General features: G+C 39.5%; 1 protein-coding gene across 4 annotated transcripts in view; it reads right to left on the bottom strand.

The window, feature by feature from the left end:
* Positions 1 to 14918, bottom strand: part of LOC120247089 (phosphatidylinositol 3-kinase regulatory subunit gamma) — a 159465-nt gene that overhangs the window by 7777 nt on the left and 136770 nt on the right. For all 4 annotated transcript variants that reach the window (XM_039254841.1, XM_039254840.1, XM_039254843.1 and 1 more), the window contains exons 6-9: positions 10653 to 10795; positions 8091 to 8267; positions 4374 to 4448; positions 3781 to 3951 (exon numbers count right to left, since the gene is read on the bottom strand). In XM_039254841.1, the coding sequence (XP_039110772.1) occupies positions 3781 to 3951; positions 4374 to 4448; positions 8091 to 8267; positions 10653 to 10795 (566 nt within the window). The remainder of the gene's footprint in view (positions 1 to 3780; positions 3952 to 4373; positions 4449 to 8090; positions 8268 to 10652; positions 10796 to 14918) is intronic.

Below are 14918 nucleotides of genomic sequence, written 5' to 3'. Positions count from 1 at the left end.
TTATGTGCTGTTGGATTCGATTTGCAAGTATCATGTTGAGGATTTTTGCATCCATATTCATCAAGGATATTGGCCTGTAGTTCTCTTTTTTTGCTGGGTTTCTGTCTGGCTTGGGAGTCAGAGTGATGCTGGCTTCATAAAATGAGTCTGGAAGTTTTCCTTCGATTTCTATTTTTTGGAATAGCTTGAGAAGAATGGGTATTAATTCTGTTTTAAATGTCTGGTAGAATTCCCCAGGGAAGCCATCAGGTCCAGGGCTCTTATTTGTTGGGAGATTTTTGATAACTGATTCAATTTCTTCACTAGTTATGGGTCTGTTCAGATTTTCTATCTCTTCCCATGTGAATTTTGGTAGTGAGTGTGTGGTTAGGAATTTGTCCATTTCTTCTAAGTTGTCCAATTTGTTGGCATATAATTTTTCATAGTATTCCCTGATAATTGCTTGTATTTCTGAGGGGTTGGTTGTAATAAGTCCATTTTCATTCATGATTTTGTCTATTTGGGTGCTCTCTCTTTTCATTTTGAGAAGCCTGGCTAGAGGTTTGTCAATTTTGTTTATTTTTTCAAAAAACCAACTCTTGGTTTCATTGATCTGTTGAATTGTTTCTTTGGTCTCTACGTTGTTTATTTCTGCTCTGATTTTTACTATTTCTCTCTTTCTACTGGGTTTGGGGTGCTCTTGTTGCTCTGCCTCTAGTTTCTTAAGGCGAGCTGTTAGATTTTGTACTTACGCTTTTTCTAATTTCTTGAAATAGGCCTGGAGTGCAATGTACTCTTAGGACTGCCTTTGCCACATCCCATAAAGTTTGGATTGTTGTGTTTGCATTTTCATTTGTTTCCATATATTTTAAAATTTCTTCTCTAATTGCCCGATTGGCCCATTCATTCTTTAGTAGGGTGTTCTTTAACTTCCATGTTTTTGGAGGTTTTCCAGACTTCTTCCTGTGATTGATTTCAAGTTCAAAGCATTATGATCTGAAAGTGTGCATGGTATGATCTCAATTCTTTTATATTTATTGAGGGCTGCTTTATGTCTCAGTATGTGATGTATCTTGGAGAATGTGCCATGCGCACTTGAGAAGAAAGTGAATTCCCTGGCCTCAGGATGTAGAGTTCTGAATATATCTGTCAGATCCATCTGGTCCAATGTGTCATTCAAGTCTATTGTTTCTTTAGTGATTTTCTGTCTAGTTGATCTATCCATTGCTGTAAGTGGAATATTAAAGTCCCCTACTATTAGCACATTCTTATCTATAAGCTTGTTTCTGTTTGTGATTGTTTTAAATATTTAGGTGCTCCCATATTCGGTGCATAGACATTTATAATTGTTAGTTCTTCCTGATGGATAGACCCTGTAATTATTATATAATGCCCTTCTTCATCCCTTGTTATTGTCTTTAAAGTCCAGTTTGTCTGATATAAGTATAGCTACTCCAGCTTTCTTTTGACTTCCCGTAGCATGATATATAGTTCTCCATCCCCTTACTTTTAATCTGAAGGTATCTTCCGGTCTAAAATGGGTTTCTTGTAGACAGCAAATAGATGGAATTTGTTTTTTTATCCACTCTGCTACCCTATGTCTTTTGATTGGAGCATTCAGCCCCTTTGTATTCAGTGTTATTATTGAAATACGTGGGTTTAGAGTCATTGTGTCCTTTGTGGGACTCATGCTTGTGGTGGGGTCTCTGGTATCTTGCATTCCTTGCAACACTTCCCTCAGAGAGTCCCCCTCAGGATTTCTTGTAGGGCTGGTTTAGTGGTGACAAATTCTTTCAATTTTTGTTTATTTGGAAAGACTTTTATCTCTCCTTCTACTCTGAATGACAGTCTTGCTGGATAGTGCTTCCAGCCATCTTCAATATGAATGCCAACATGATATTTGACTACAGGTGATTTTCACAGGCAAGAGAGATCCACATTGCTCTGGACTTAAATCTGGTCAAGTCTGAGGCTAAAGGAAGGAGAACAAAAATGCACCTTCGCAAGAACCCAAGCTGCTCCTTGGTCTCCCAGTGATTAGCCAAGCTGCTGGGCAGCCCCTACTCCTTCCACGAGCCAAATCCTTTTCTCACAGGCTGCCTCCCTATGACCTGTGTGAGGGTAAGGGGACCAATGCACTGGGCTTATTGCCTTTCTTTTTATTCTTAAAAGATCTCATATTCTGCAAGAACTATCCTGTCCTGGCATTTCCACTCAGATAATTTAAGCAGTGCAGGTAAGAGAGAAATGTTTCAAGGAATTGTATCTCTGCATAATATTAACCCAATGACTTTTCAAGTCCTCCCCCATTTTCTGTCCATAGATATCCCATTATTCATCCTTTCAAAGTCCAGGTCAAATACCACCTCTTCCATAAAACATCCCAATTCCTCTTTCTCCACTAGAATTAATAGTTCATGTGTACAGCCTACTGATGATACCTATTTGACAGTGATTCTATTTTTCTTGGATATTTAATTGCGAAATGAAGAAAGTATGGAACGATAGAAAAATGTGCGCTTTGAAATCAGGTTAACTTAGATTTAAATGCTGACTCCATGACAGACATAGACCACTAAGGACAAGATGATCATGTAAAGCACTCTGTTAATATGAGTGTCTTTTGTCTATCTTCACCACCTTGGGGGCAAAACCATTTTGTCATTTTTGCTTGCTTTCTGCCATGTCCATCAGTAGCATTATTATCATAATAATATTGGTAGGTAATATTCACTTATTATGTATCAACACTGATCAAAATAACTAACACACATATATATACACACACACATTATATATACATTATACATTATACACACACACACACACACACATATATATATACACACACACACACTACATTATATATATATTCAGATAAGGAAACTGGGCAAAGAAAGGTTAAGTAATTTACACTAGGTCACACATCTGATAAGTAGAATCAGGATCTGAATCCAGTATATTTGGCACCAAAAGCTTGCTCTCATAACCATTATACTATACCTTCACTCTAAGTATGATCTTTGTCAATGAAGGAATGTATACAACATTTAGGCAAAATGTGACAGGCATTATTAATTGTCCCCAGAATTTTACATTCCATTAAAAGAAAACCAATAAGGGGCACCTGTGTGGCTCAGTTGGTTAAGCATCTGACTCTTGATCTCTGCTCAGGTCATGATCTTACAGTTTGTGAGTTCGAGCCCTGCATCGGGCTCTATGCTGACAGCTCAAAGCCTGGAGCCTGCATTGGATTCTGTGTCTCCCTCTCTCTCTCTCTCAATAAATATTAAAAACTTTTTTTTTAAGAAAACTAATAGAATAGGCTTTTCCAAACAAAGTCATAAAATTATCTTATGGAAAATACCCAACATTTTCTATCAGTACCCCAACAGAATACTATTTAAGTACAAAATTTACATAATTTTTCTTCTGAAGTAAAAATAGTTCTTAATCAAGTCTTAAACTGACACTGAAGCCCAAATTAGACATGAGGAGACTACTAAAGAATTATGTGATCTTTTCAACTAAAGAACTCACGTTACTTTTCACAAATACCTGAAATTCAGTAGTAACATTGCAGGGCCTAATCTACCTACCATTTAAATTAAAATCTCCCAAATTTCAGATATTATTTCTCCTAAAACAACAAACTGTTTTCTTTGTACAAATATTAATGGTCTAAGCCATGGGTCCTCATTACTGTATCTGAAATGATTTTAACTGAATTTGATGAGGGGCTGAGTTTCTATTAATCAATGCAGAAGTTTTCAAGAGGACAAACCCCCAGAGAAGACTTACACCACGGAGCAAGCATAACATCCTTTCTTGCTACTCTCACGAATTAAGAATGCACCATCAGGTTTCCCATAAAGCAAGTCCTCTGCTTGTACTCGATTGATATCCTCAACAAACCAGGTTTTCTCATCATAATGGGGCAGGTTTTCATCTTCCTCATTGATAAAATACGTCCTAAAAATTAAGCGTTAAAATGTTATTCTAACAATCAAGTTACTTATATCTAAAAGCAAACTCATGAATAAAACACTCTTCTACATCTTTAACCACAAAATGGAAAGGGAAATAATAATTACTTCTATAGTTTTTAACAATTTCATTATCTGCTATGGTGCAGTAAGCACAAAATTCACACGTCTCATCCAATCAGCTGACACATGAATGTCTGAATGAGCAATGCTTATGCACCCAGGTTTCATGTGGCTCAGCAGGTCTCTGACCTTAAGTCCTTTTCAAGGAATTCAATTCAAAAGAGGTACAAAGTTCTTGATTCAGTGTCGTCAAGTGACAATGAGAACCAACATTTAGCATGTATAAAGAGGGTCCATGTCTTATATTGGGAACAAAACCCTCTGACAGAAAGGTAAAGAACTTACTCATCAGCATCCTCATTCTTGATTCCTAGCCAGGCATTTAGGCGCTTCTGTCTGACTCCTTTGTGATTGAGCCATCTGCCAAAGGGAAGACACCAGTGTCAGTATCTGTGCCAACTCTGCCCAAAGTAGACATGTCCAAGCCAACCAAATTTCCAGAATGCAGGAACCTCTTATTTTAACCCATTCCCACTAAGAATGGCCAGAGACTTCCTTAAACTAGTTTCCCCTTAACTTTTCCTTCAACTTTCTGCAAAAAAGCAGAAACACAGGAAGATACCTGAAATTAGGCCCTTCTCTCACTTTTCACTTTCCTTTTCTAGAAGGTTGTACCACCATAAGTACACATCACTTGCACTCAAACACAGGGTGACATGTGTTTCTGAAATCATTAGTTTGCATGAGCATGGTGTCACATTAGCAATCTCCACTAAGCCAGAAGACTGAAGTCCTGGATGGCCTATTACATTGAGTTGAACGTTCCAAAATAATTTCAAGGCCTATTTTTGCACCTAAGCAAGACACAAGAAATTCAGAGTGACAATCAGAGTAATTAATACAAATTTACTTCATCACTAGGCAAATCATAGTATTTTTAAATATACCAAACCAACACTTCAGATGCAAAATGACATAAACCATTACATTTAGTTCCACTGACATGGCCACTGGTCTAAAACTTAAGTGAGTATAAAAACCCTTTCATTCAGTCCATTTCTGCATCAGTTAGGAAGGACATTGGGTTTGAGGTTGGTGTTGAGGAGAATAACTACCATGACTTCTGGTGTCTTGACGAAACAGAAGCCAAGCATCTGTGATTTCATATTGTTGGAGCATTTGCTGTATCCCTGGGGGTTACAGCTGCATCTTTCTATAAGTTTGCTGTGGCCAAACCAAGAAAGAAGGCATATGTAGATTTCTACAGAAATTATGGTTCCATGGAAGATTTTGAGGAGATGAAGAAGGCTAGTATCTTTCAGAATGCAAAGTAATTTTGGAATGTAAAGAATATCTTTGGGTTGCACCCACTGGGAGCTCCTGGGTGGCTCAGTCAGTTAAGCATCCGACTTTGGCTCAGGTCATGATCTCACAGTTCGTGGGCTCGAGCCCCGTGTCTGGCTCTGTGCTGACAGCTAGCTCAGGGCCTGTTTCAGATTCTGTGTCTCCCTCTCTCTCTGCCCCTCCCCCACTCATGTTCTGTCTCTGTCTAAAAAATAAACTATAAAAAAAATTTTTTAAAGAATTTCTTTGGGTTGAGGTCCATGGAAGTGTGTCACTGACCTGTGTTCCTAAACTATGAAACATAAATATTGGGTTATGGAATAGTTTCTCTTAATAAATAAACTAACAAATACTGTGGACAGTAAAAAACAAAAACAAAACTCATTCATCACCATCCTCCAACCAGGCTCCTCCTCATTCAGGTCTCATCATAAACATCATCTCCTCAGGGAGGACTGCCCTAATTATCCCAACGAAAGCAGTCCCCTTGTTATTCTCTATACTTTACCTTATTTTATCACCTTCACAGCACTTTCCTAATATTATTTTATATTTTTACTTATGTTTGTCTTTCCCACTAAAACTAAGCTGTTTTAAAGAAAAGAGTTTGTCCTGTTGTTCATGTCCCCAGTGCTGAAAACAGTGCCAGCATCTAGTAGATATTCAATAAATACCTCCCTAAACACCCTAGATGTCTTTACCAGCCAGCAAGTCATGATTTATCATCTATGATGTTATCTGAGCTCTCTTTTATATTTAGCTTACATAATTTGTTCAAGAAACTTTCAAGGTCTAGTTTGCCATACTTATTCATGCCTCTTGGGATGGTATATTTCTTAATAATCTCATCAATTTCCAGAGAAAACAAGGGCTCCCATTCATTCCTTTGGTCCATGGCATAAGGTTTCTTCTTGGGCCTTTCTTCAGCTTCATTATGTGACCAGACCCACATAAGCTTTCCAAGAGCAAACACATCCTGATTTTAGACAAGAATAGCTCATTGCCTTCTTTCCAAAGGTCTTCTGTATGCTAGGTGTACTTGCTTTGCCTTTTTTTTTTTTTTTTTTTTTGACCACAAAAGCAAACTGAAATGATCCCTAGATCCCTAGAAAGGAGTTACTAAAAACTACTCAGCACAGTGTAGTAGTAATTGTTTCTCCCCAAAACTTATCACCTTAAATTTTACTCTACTGAAACTCAACAGCCACTGTTCCAACCTCTAAGCTTTTATTTTCTCCCCTCTCCCTTTCTCACACAAGCCCTGAAGCCTATGGAAAACTTACTCAGAGATTCTACTCTGTCTTCTGCCAGGAGTTTGAATAAAGTTGTGTTACATGCTTGAAAGTCACCCATAAACATATTTCATAACAGTCTATACATTACCTAGAACAAAACCTAATATGTTTTCCTTTTTCATGGATTCTCTCCTATAAAACAGTCATTTGTTCTAAAAATCTAACACCTTGTTCTGATAATATCTCTTTCAATCTATATTTGAATAATATCCCTATATCTAACCAAATCATATAGTTTTCCATAATATTAAAGAGTTGGGTTTTAACTCTTTAAATCCTTAGGTAATATTATCTTGCATACCTGCTATTGGCACATTTCTATTATTTGAATACAGAATTTCATTTCTTAAATATAAAAACCCTTTAATAGACTGTCCTATATATTTATTTGTAGGCTCCACTATTAGTGTCCTTGTCTGTGCCCATGAGGAATAGTTTCTATCTCTGTGGTTCTACTATGTAATCAGATTCTGGTTTTTGTATGTAGGTGTCATAGAGTGCTCTCTTGTCCAGTAAAAAAGCGGACACAGAATTGAATATGAGAGAGGCTAATGTCTGGGAGGAGACAAGAGACCTGAACAGGGGTTTCGTCTCCATATTTATTGTGCTCACAACTACCCATGTGGTAAATGTGAAGAAAACAAGATCTTACACATGTGGTCATAGAGAAAACAGACCGTAATCATAAGCTTGCATAAGAAGCAAAGGGTCTGAGGAGCAAGTGGAGTCTGTTATCAAAGTACAATAGTAGGGGCGCCTGGGTGGCTTAGTCGGTTAAGCGTCCGACTTTCGCTTGGGTCATGATCTCGCGGTTCGTGGGTTCGAGCCCCGCGTCAGGCTCTGTGCTGACAGCCAGCTCGGAGCCTGGAGCCTGTTTCAGTCTGTGACTCCCTCTCTCTCTGACCCTCCCCTGCTCACGCTGTCTCTCTCTCTCTCTCCTAGAAATAAAAAACATTAAAAAAAAAAAAAGTACAATAGTATACTGGCATCAGATGGAAAGTAATTTCACTCATGATTCCATTACAGTATCTCGCTAGCTAACCATGGGCATTATCGCCTCGTGGTGGCAGCTTTCGGCCATAAGCTTTTTTCTAACCCATTTATGCAAGTACGACCTATTTCCCCACATGTAGGCAAATGATAACCTGTACTTTTTAAGCTATACCACATTGTTCATGACACACCCACCCTCTGAGATTTCCATTTGTACAGACTAGAGTCTACAATGCTACATTATGGTTTATCCCACACTGTTAACTTTAGGTAAACTCTGGTACTGCCAACTACTAACCAGGATTGCTTTCCTAAATTCTTATAATGTCACTGGCTGGTTCTCAATTACAAATCTTCTTCCTTTAACATGTCTAGTGCCAGCAATAATGTGATGCTGGTGCTTCCTCCCATGCGGGCTCAGACTACTCACACAAGGTGCTGATCTCGGATCTTGCGCAGCTGGATCAGGTCAGGTTTGATACTGTTCATTTTTTTATCTATTTCTCGGTTGTCCAAAGCTTGTTTCTTCAAATCTTGCTCTAGACGCATTTTGCTATCATGAATCTCACCCAGACGTGATTTCAATTTGTCATAATTCATCATAATTCTGTGAAAATATTTTTGACATATTAAGGCTAAACCAGGAACCAAGCAGAAGCATTCTATAGTATGAGCATAGTCCTTAGTATCTTAAGTGTGGTGGACATCTGTTGTTTTTGCCTGGTCCATATCCATTCTCAGACTTGGTAATGGCACCGTGATGTTCCCCTGTAGGTAAGGGCTCCCTGCCCCCACCTCAGAGTCCTGATGAATATTCACACAACCCAGCCTGGGCAATAAGAGTATTCCATTATATCCTATCGCCCCACTCAGGCCTCAGGACTGGTTCAGGAATGGGAGTAAGACCCAAATTGATCCAAAGAGAGTCAACTCTAGGACTTTTGCCAGAACTATTATAAACAGGTTCTCTCTTTCCACTCAATTGTTAAGTTATAAATATATGATTCTAGGACTCCCAGCAGCTATACTGTCAACCTCATAGGGAAAGCCTGTCTAAGGATGAAGCCAATACAGTGAAAAACTAAGGCAAAAGACAGACTGTGAGAGAAAATCCTGATGACTTTGTTTGGGCCCTGGATCCAGCAATAACTAAACAAGCAAAGTATGTATCATACTCAAGAAGCAGCACAATATAACCGTTAAGAGCAATAGCTTTGGAGTCAGCCTGCCTAGGTTTGAATCTCTGCCCTGCCACCTGTGTGGCTATGGGCAAGTTATTTAACTTCTCTGTGCCTATTATCTCCTCATTTGTTTAAAATGGGTACCTACAATAGTACCTACTTCACTAAATTATTATGTGAATTAAATGTAGTAATACCTGTGAAAGGAATAAACAGTGCCTGGTACATCTTGTTAAGTACTCAGAAGATAACTCAAAAGATAAAGTTTTGATGTACTCTGAAGGCAACAACTGTCTGTGTCACTCATTTGTCACTTAATAATGCGTGGTTTTATATTAGTATTAAAACTCCATCAGCTACTTTACCTCCCTTTGCAATTGAACTACAAGTTCTTTTCTATGTTTTCATCTTAATAATGACCATTTATTGATATCATATGCCAAGATACAAAGACACAAATCTTTCTGCAACATAAGTATGCATGTGTGTGTCTATCACTTGATTCTCACTGCATTTCAAAAAGATATCCAGTTTATGGAGGAGGAAATAGGATCAGAGAGTTAAGTAACTTACCCAAGGTTACACATCTAGTAAGTGGTCAATACAGAATTCAAGCCCATGGTTTTAATGGTTTAAGCTATCCTGACTTGACAGCACTTAGCCCTATTCTTACGCACACAGAAGTTCACTGACACTTGGTGCTAGTATGAGAAGTAATTTTGCCTTTCCCTTGCAAATGATTCATTTTTATTTATTATCCACTTTTTCATTCCTCAACCCACTGTTATTTGGCTCAGTCTCCCAACATTCCACTAAATTTGCTATGATAAAGGCTTCCAATATCCTTTTAGTTGCCAAACCCAATACTTCTCATCCTGTGCACTCTCTCTGTGTAATCTCATTCTTAGCATCTATCAACTACACATTTATGCCTCCCAAATCTTTTCTGCACCTTGAGTTCCAAAACCCAATAATCAGCTGCCTGCCTCTCAGACAACTCTATTTGGTTTCTCACAGGAACCTCACACTCATTGGTCCCAATCCTGAACTTTCCTTATGTACTTTCTATTTTGGTGAATAACACCATTCCAGAGTCTAGGAATAATCTAGGAATCCTAGAGATCTAGGAATAATCTTTGACTTCTCACACACCTACCATATCTGGTCAGGTATCAAGTCCTCAGTGTCTCCATTAATTCTCCCTCTTTTCCTGCCGTTGCTCTGGTTCAGGCCCTCACCATCATTTATCCTGATGACCACAAACACTGCAGTCACCCACAGCAGTCAAGCTGGTCTTCCTGCCCATGGTCTTGTTCAGCCTCCAATTTATTCTCAGACTGCCACTGTTTATTTTCAATTCAGCGAATATTCAATGAGCACCACCCTGTACTCTCAGGTACCATAACAGGTGCTGGAGCTATCAGGGAAAATAAGCCACCATCCTTATTCCAACAACAAGCTTGCAGTTTAGTGGGTGTGGCATTCAGCAAAGTCACGGTAGGAATCAGGACCAGATACTGTAGGGGTAGGGACAAAAAGTTCCTAAACTAGTCTAGAGAAATCAGAGAAATTTCTTTAAAAAGTCATGTGTAAGCTAAATTCTAAAGGATGAGCAGGATTTAAAAATTAGGAAGGATGTAGAAGGAACACAGAACAGAGGAAGTTCAATTTGGTGCCATTAGTGGGAACAGCAAGTAGTTCCATACAGCAGGACTATGAAGTTTCAGGGGTAAAAGCAGTCATGACAGATTATGGGGGAAGAAAAGAAGTCTCCTCTCACTGATGCACTTGGAAGTGTGAGGTAGATTTACCGTTCAATTTCCTTTTCATTCCCCTCTCTACGAAATCGCTCGATATATTCTTTGCTATGTTGTTCTTGTGTGTGACACTGCTCTTCAAATATTTTAATTGTTTCATTAAAAGCTTCAATTGCAGTCCTCTTCATCTGTATTTCCTACAAAAGAGAAAAGAAAAGACACGCTTCATTATCTTTTTTTTTTTTTTTTCTGGTAACCTTGGTCTTTTTTTTTTTTTAAATGTTTTATTTATTTCTGAGAGATAGAGAGAGAGACAGCGTGAGCAGGGAAGGGTCAGAGAGAGAGGGAGACACAGAATCTGAAACAGACTCCAGGCTCTCAGCTAGCTGTCAACACAGAGCCCGATGCAGGGCTCAAACCCACGAACTGTGAGATCATGACCTGAGCCAAAGTCGGACGCTTAACTAGACTGAGCCAAAGGTGCCCCGGTAACCTTGGTCTTAAATCTTATAATTCTAGTTACAATTCCACAGAAAATGAAAGACGGCTAAAACAACTCTTATTTATTTAACTCCTACCCTTATTACTTATATGCAAAACACATCACTCAAACCCTAAAACAGAAGAAAAAGAAGTATTACTTAAAATATAGCTGAGATCTACAAAAAGGCCTGAGTTGCTTGGACTAACCCTAAACACTTTCAGAGTTTTTTTTCTAATGTTTGTTTATTTTGATATAGAGACAAAGCATGCATGCACTAGTGGAAGAGGGGCAGAGAGAGAGGGAGAGAGAGAATCCCAAGCAGGCACCATGCTATCAGAGCAGAGCCCAACAAGGGACTTAATCTCAAACCATGAGATCATGACCTGAGTTGAAATCAAGAGTCCAATGCTTAACCAACTGAGCCACCCAGGAACACTGAACACTTTGAAGACAAGGATAAAGTTATGGCTTTGCACTTATTGTAGTGCTGACCCCCAAAAATGTGAAGAAGTGAATGGATACAGTGGAGGAGTTCATACACCAACATACAAAGCCTTATTCCCAGGGAAGTCCTATAGAGTCTATTTATTCTTACTATCATTTTATTTTTTCCAAACAGATTCATCAGTAGATTAATCTGATTAGATACAGAAAATGAGGGGCACCTGGCTGGCTCAATGGGTAGAGCATCAGACTCTTGACCTTGGGGTTAGAAGTTTGAGCCCCACACTGGGCATACAGATTACTTAACAATAAAAAAAAACTTAAAAACTCTGTTAATGTTCGTTTAGTTTTGAGAGAGGGAGACAGAGCATGAGCAGAGAAGGGGCAAAGAGAGAGAGGGAGACAGAATCTGAAGCAGCTTCCAGGCCCTGAGCTGCCAGCACAAAGCCCGATGCAAGGCTCAAACCCACAAACTGTGAGATCATGACCTGTGCCTAAGTCAGACACTTAACCGATTCAGCCATCCAGATACCTCCAAAATAATCTTTAAAAAGAAAAGAAAAAGCAGAAAATGAAAGGGGATAGAATAGCAGCTAAGTCAGTGCAGAGGAGTGCCTGAGTGGCTCAAACGTCTGACTTTGGCTCAGGTCATGATCTCAAGGTTTGTGAATTTGAACCCTACATCAGGCTCTCTACTGTCAGCGCAGAGCCCATTTCAGATTCTCTGCCCTGCCTCTCTTTCTGCCCCTTCCCTCCTGGTTCACTCTCTCTCTCTCTCAAAATAAATAAACTTCAAAAAAACATTAGATGCAGAATAAGATGAAAAATCTTCACAAAACAAATGCCCACTAGGCTAACCCATTTAGCCCTAGGATTAAGTAGTCCTATACATTTTGATGAGCTCTGAGGTTATCTGTAGACTTTAGCATCTGAACTCAGATTACCCAAAATCTTCAGAGGGTTAAATTTTGTACAATTTTTATTAGAAAGTCAAGAAAGATTTTAAAGGTCTAGAAAACTGCTTTTCCTGAGTATTTACAAATTTTGAAAGCTGTGGTGTTTATAATTCCTCAAAACTATCTAGCATTGATCAATTTCAACAAATGATTACTGAGGATCCACTATATAGAAAGTACAATATGGTGATAAAGAGATCAATAAAACATGAAGCCTGCCCTCCAGGTTTCAGAACACACAGGTGAAACAGATTTCTGAACTCTAATAAGGTTTTGTTCCAGGTCATCATAGAGGCAATCAAATCACAGCATATTAGTTAGTTACTGCTTTACAGAGGCTTTGTGGAGGCTACAAGAACCTTATGATGCTCCATATGGCTGAAGTTATAGCATATGTATCTCAAATAGTACTGTAAACTTATTGGAATGCCCGTATCTAAATATCTATAAATTCTACAACTTTCAAATTACAGTGGAGGGTCTTGGCTCCCTTGCAAGGTCAAAAATTACCTATGAAGCCACAGCCCTATATCGTTAAAGACAACACTAATAGGGGCGCCTGGGTGGCTTAGTCGGTTGAGCATCCGACTTTCGCTTAGGTCATGATCTCGCGGTTCGTGGGTTCGAGCCCCGCATCGGGCTCTGTGCTGACTGCCAGCTCGGAGCCTGGAGCCTGTTTCAGAGTCTGTGTCTCCCTCTCTCTCTGACCGTCCCCTGCTCACGCTGTCTCTATCTCCCCTAGAAATAAATAAAATGTTAAAAAAAAAAATTAAAAAAAAAAAAAGACAACACTAATAATTTAGACTTTACTAACACTGGTGTATGTGTTGGTAGGTAGGGAAGCAAAGGAAAAAGTATTTTATAGCATTGCCAAAGCAGCAGCTGCCCCATAAACAATGCCACTATACCTGACACAAAAAAAACTATAAATCTACCTGTATCTACACCCCTTCTCTCCTTTCTCCTCTCCAGCCCCTCGTATGGTTCCTTCTCATCAGCACACAAACAGGTTCTAGTAACACCACTTTAAAAAAATAATCCCTTAACCCTAAATTCTCTTCCGGTCAATTTCCTTGAATGAACTATTTATATGGGCTGCCTCTCTTTCATCTCTCATTCTCTCTCCAACTCACTCTTTTCTGGCTTCTGTACCTACCATTCCACAGACACTGCTCTTTCCAAGGTCACCAATGATCTCACTGCCAAATTCCTGTCCTCTATCTCAATCCATCACTAAATCCTATAACTTCCTCCTACTTACATGTAGTCCAGATGTCAAATATCCCCACATGCAGTCTAGTCTCACCCTGTGCCAACTATGGCTCAGGATACACCATCTCTTCCCATTCTCTGGTAAGAATTCACTTCCATCAAATCAATCCAATTTTTATCCAAGCTTTCACAGAAAAAACAGTCTATAACAATTATAAATACTGGAACATTTATAAACAGAGGAGATCAATTCTTTAACTTCCCTTTACCACTCACTATCCTCACTGTCCCAGCACATCTCCTGTACTGCTAATCACTGGATCTTCCTCTTCCTCCACCTCCCAAAGCCTTAAACCTCCATGGTTCTTCTCTCCTCAGCCATCTTATGTCTTGCTCTCAAGTTCCCACACAGAGAGATTTAGCCCTCTTCTAGCCTCAACTTAGTGGCTTTTTTGGTTTCCTCCATCTACTCCCATGCCCAGCTCCCCAACCACGGATTCCAAGTCCGAAATGCAGTCTCACACCAGCTGCTCAGAACTCATACTCTATGGTTAAATCCCCAATATAACTGAGCATGCAGGCAACAATGTGGAGTCTTCTTTGCTTTCTCCAGTCATGACAAGAAAGCAGAAGTGCAGTTCTAGGGGAGCCTGGGTGACTCAGTAGCTTAAGCATCTGACTCTTGATTTCAGCTCAGATCATGTCTCACAGTTGATGAGATGCGGGCATCAGGCTCTGAGCTGATGGTGCAGCACCTGCTTGGGATTCTCTCCCTCTTTCTCTACCCTTCCCTTGCTCATACGCACACCTTGCTGAGATGACAAACTTTGAACAAAGACTTGAAGGAGTGGAGGGGTTAGCCAGCTGGCTATCTGGGCAGTTGGGGAGTGTTTCAGGCAAGGAAGTGGATAGTAAAACACTCAAGGTAGGAAGTAGGTCTAGTATATTCGAGGAACAACAAAGAGGGTAGTGTGGTTGGAGTACAGGGAGGAAGAGAGTAGTATGGAGGTCAGAGAGGAAGAGGAGCACAGATTATGCTGGGCACTGTAGAGAGTACTCTGGTCTTTCTATGTGTAAACCGAGAAACCATAGACAGGTGTTAAGGGAGTACTGTGATCCTCCCTCGGTTTTACAAGTATAGGCTTCCCTCGCATTCTCAAAAGTAGAGTTCCTCTGAAATCTTTCACAAGCCAAAATGGCATAAAGCAAAGAAGCAATTAACAT

This window comes from Hyaena hyaena, unplaced genomic scaffold (genome assembly GCF_003009895.1).
Source record: "Hyaena hyaena isolate Hyena2069 unplaced genomic scaffold, ASM300989v1 scaffold_503, whole genome shotgun sequence".
Lineage (NCBI taxonomy): Eukaryota > Metazoa > Chordata > Mammalia > Carnivora > Hyaenidae > Hyaena > Hyaena hyaena.
Note: the sequence above shows the minus strand (reverse complement) of the source record. Positions and strands in the feature narration are given on the sequence as shown.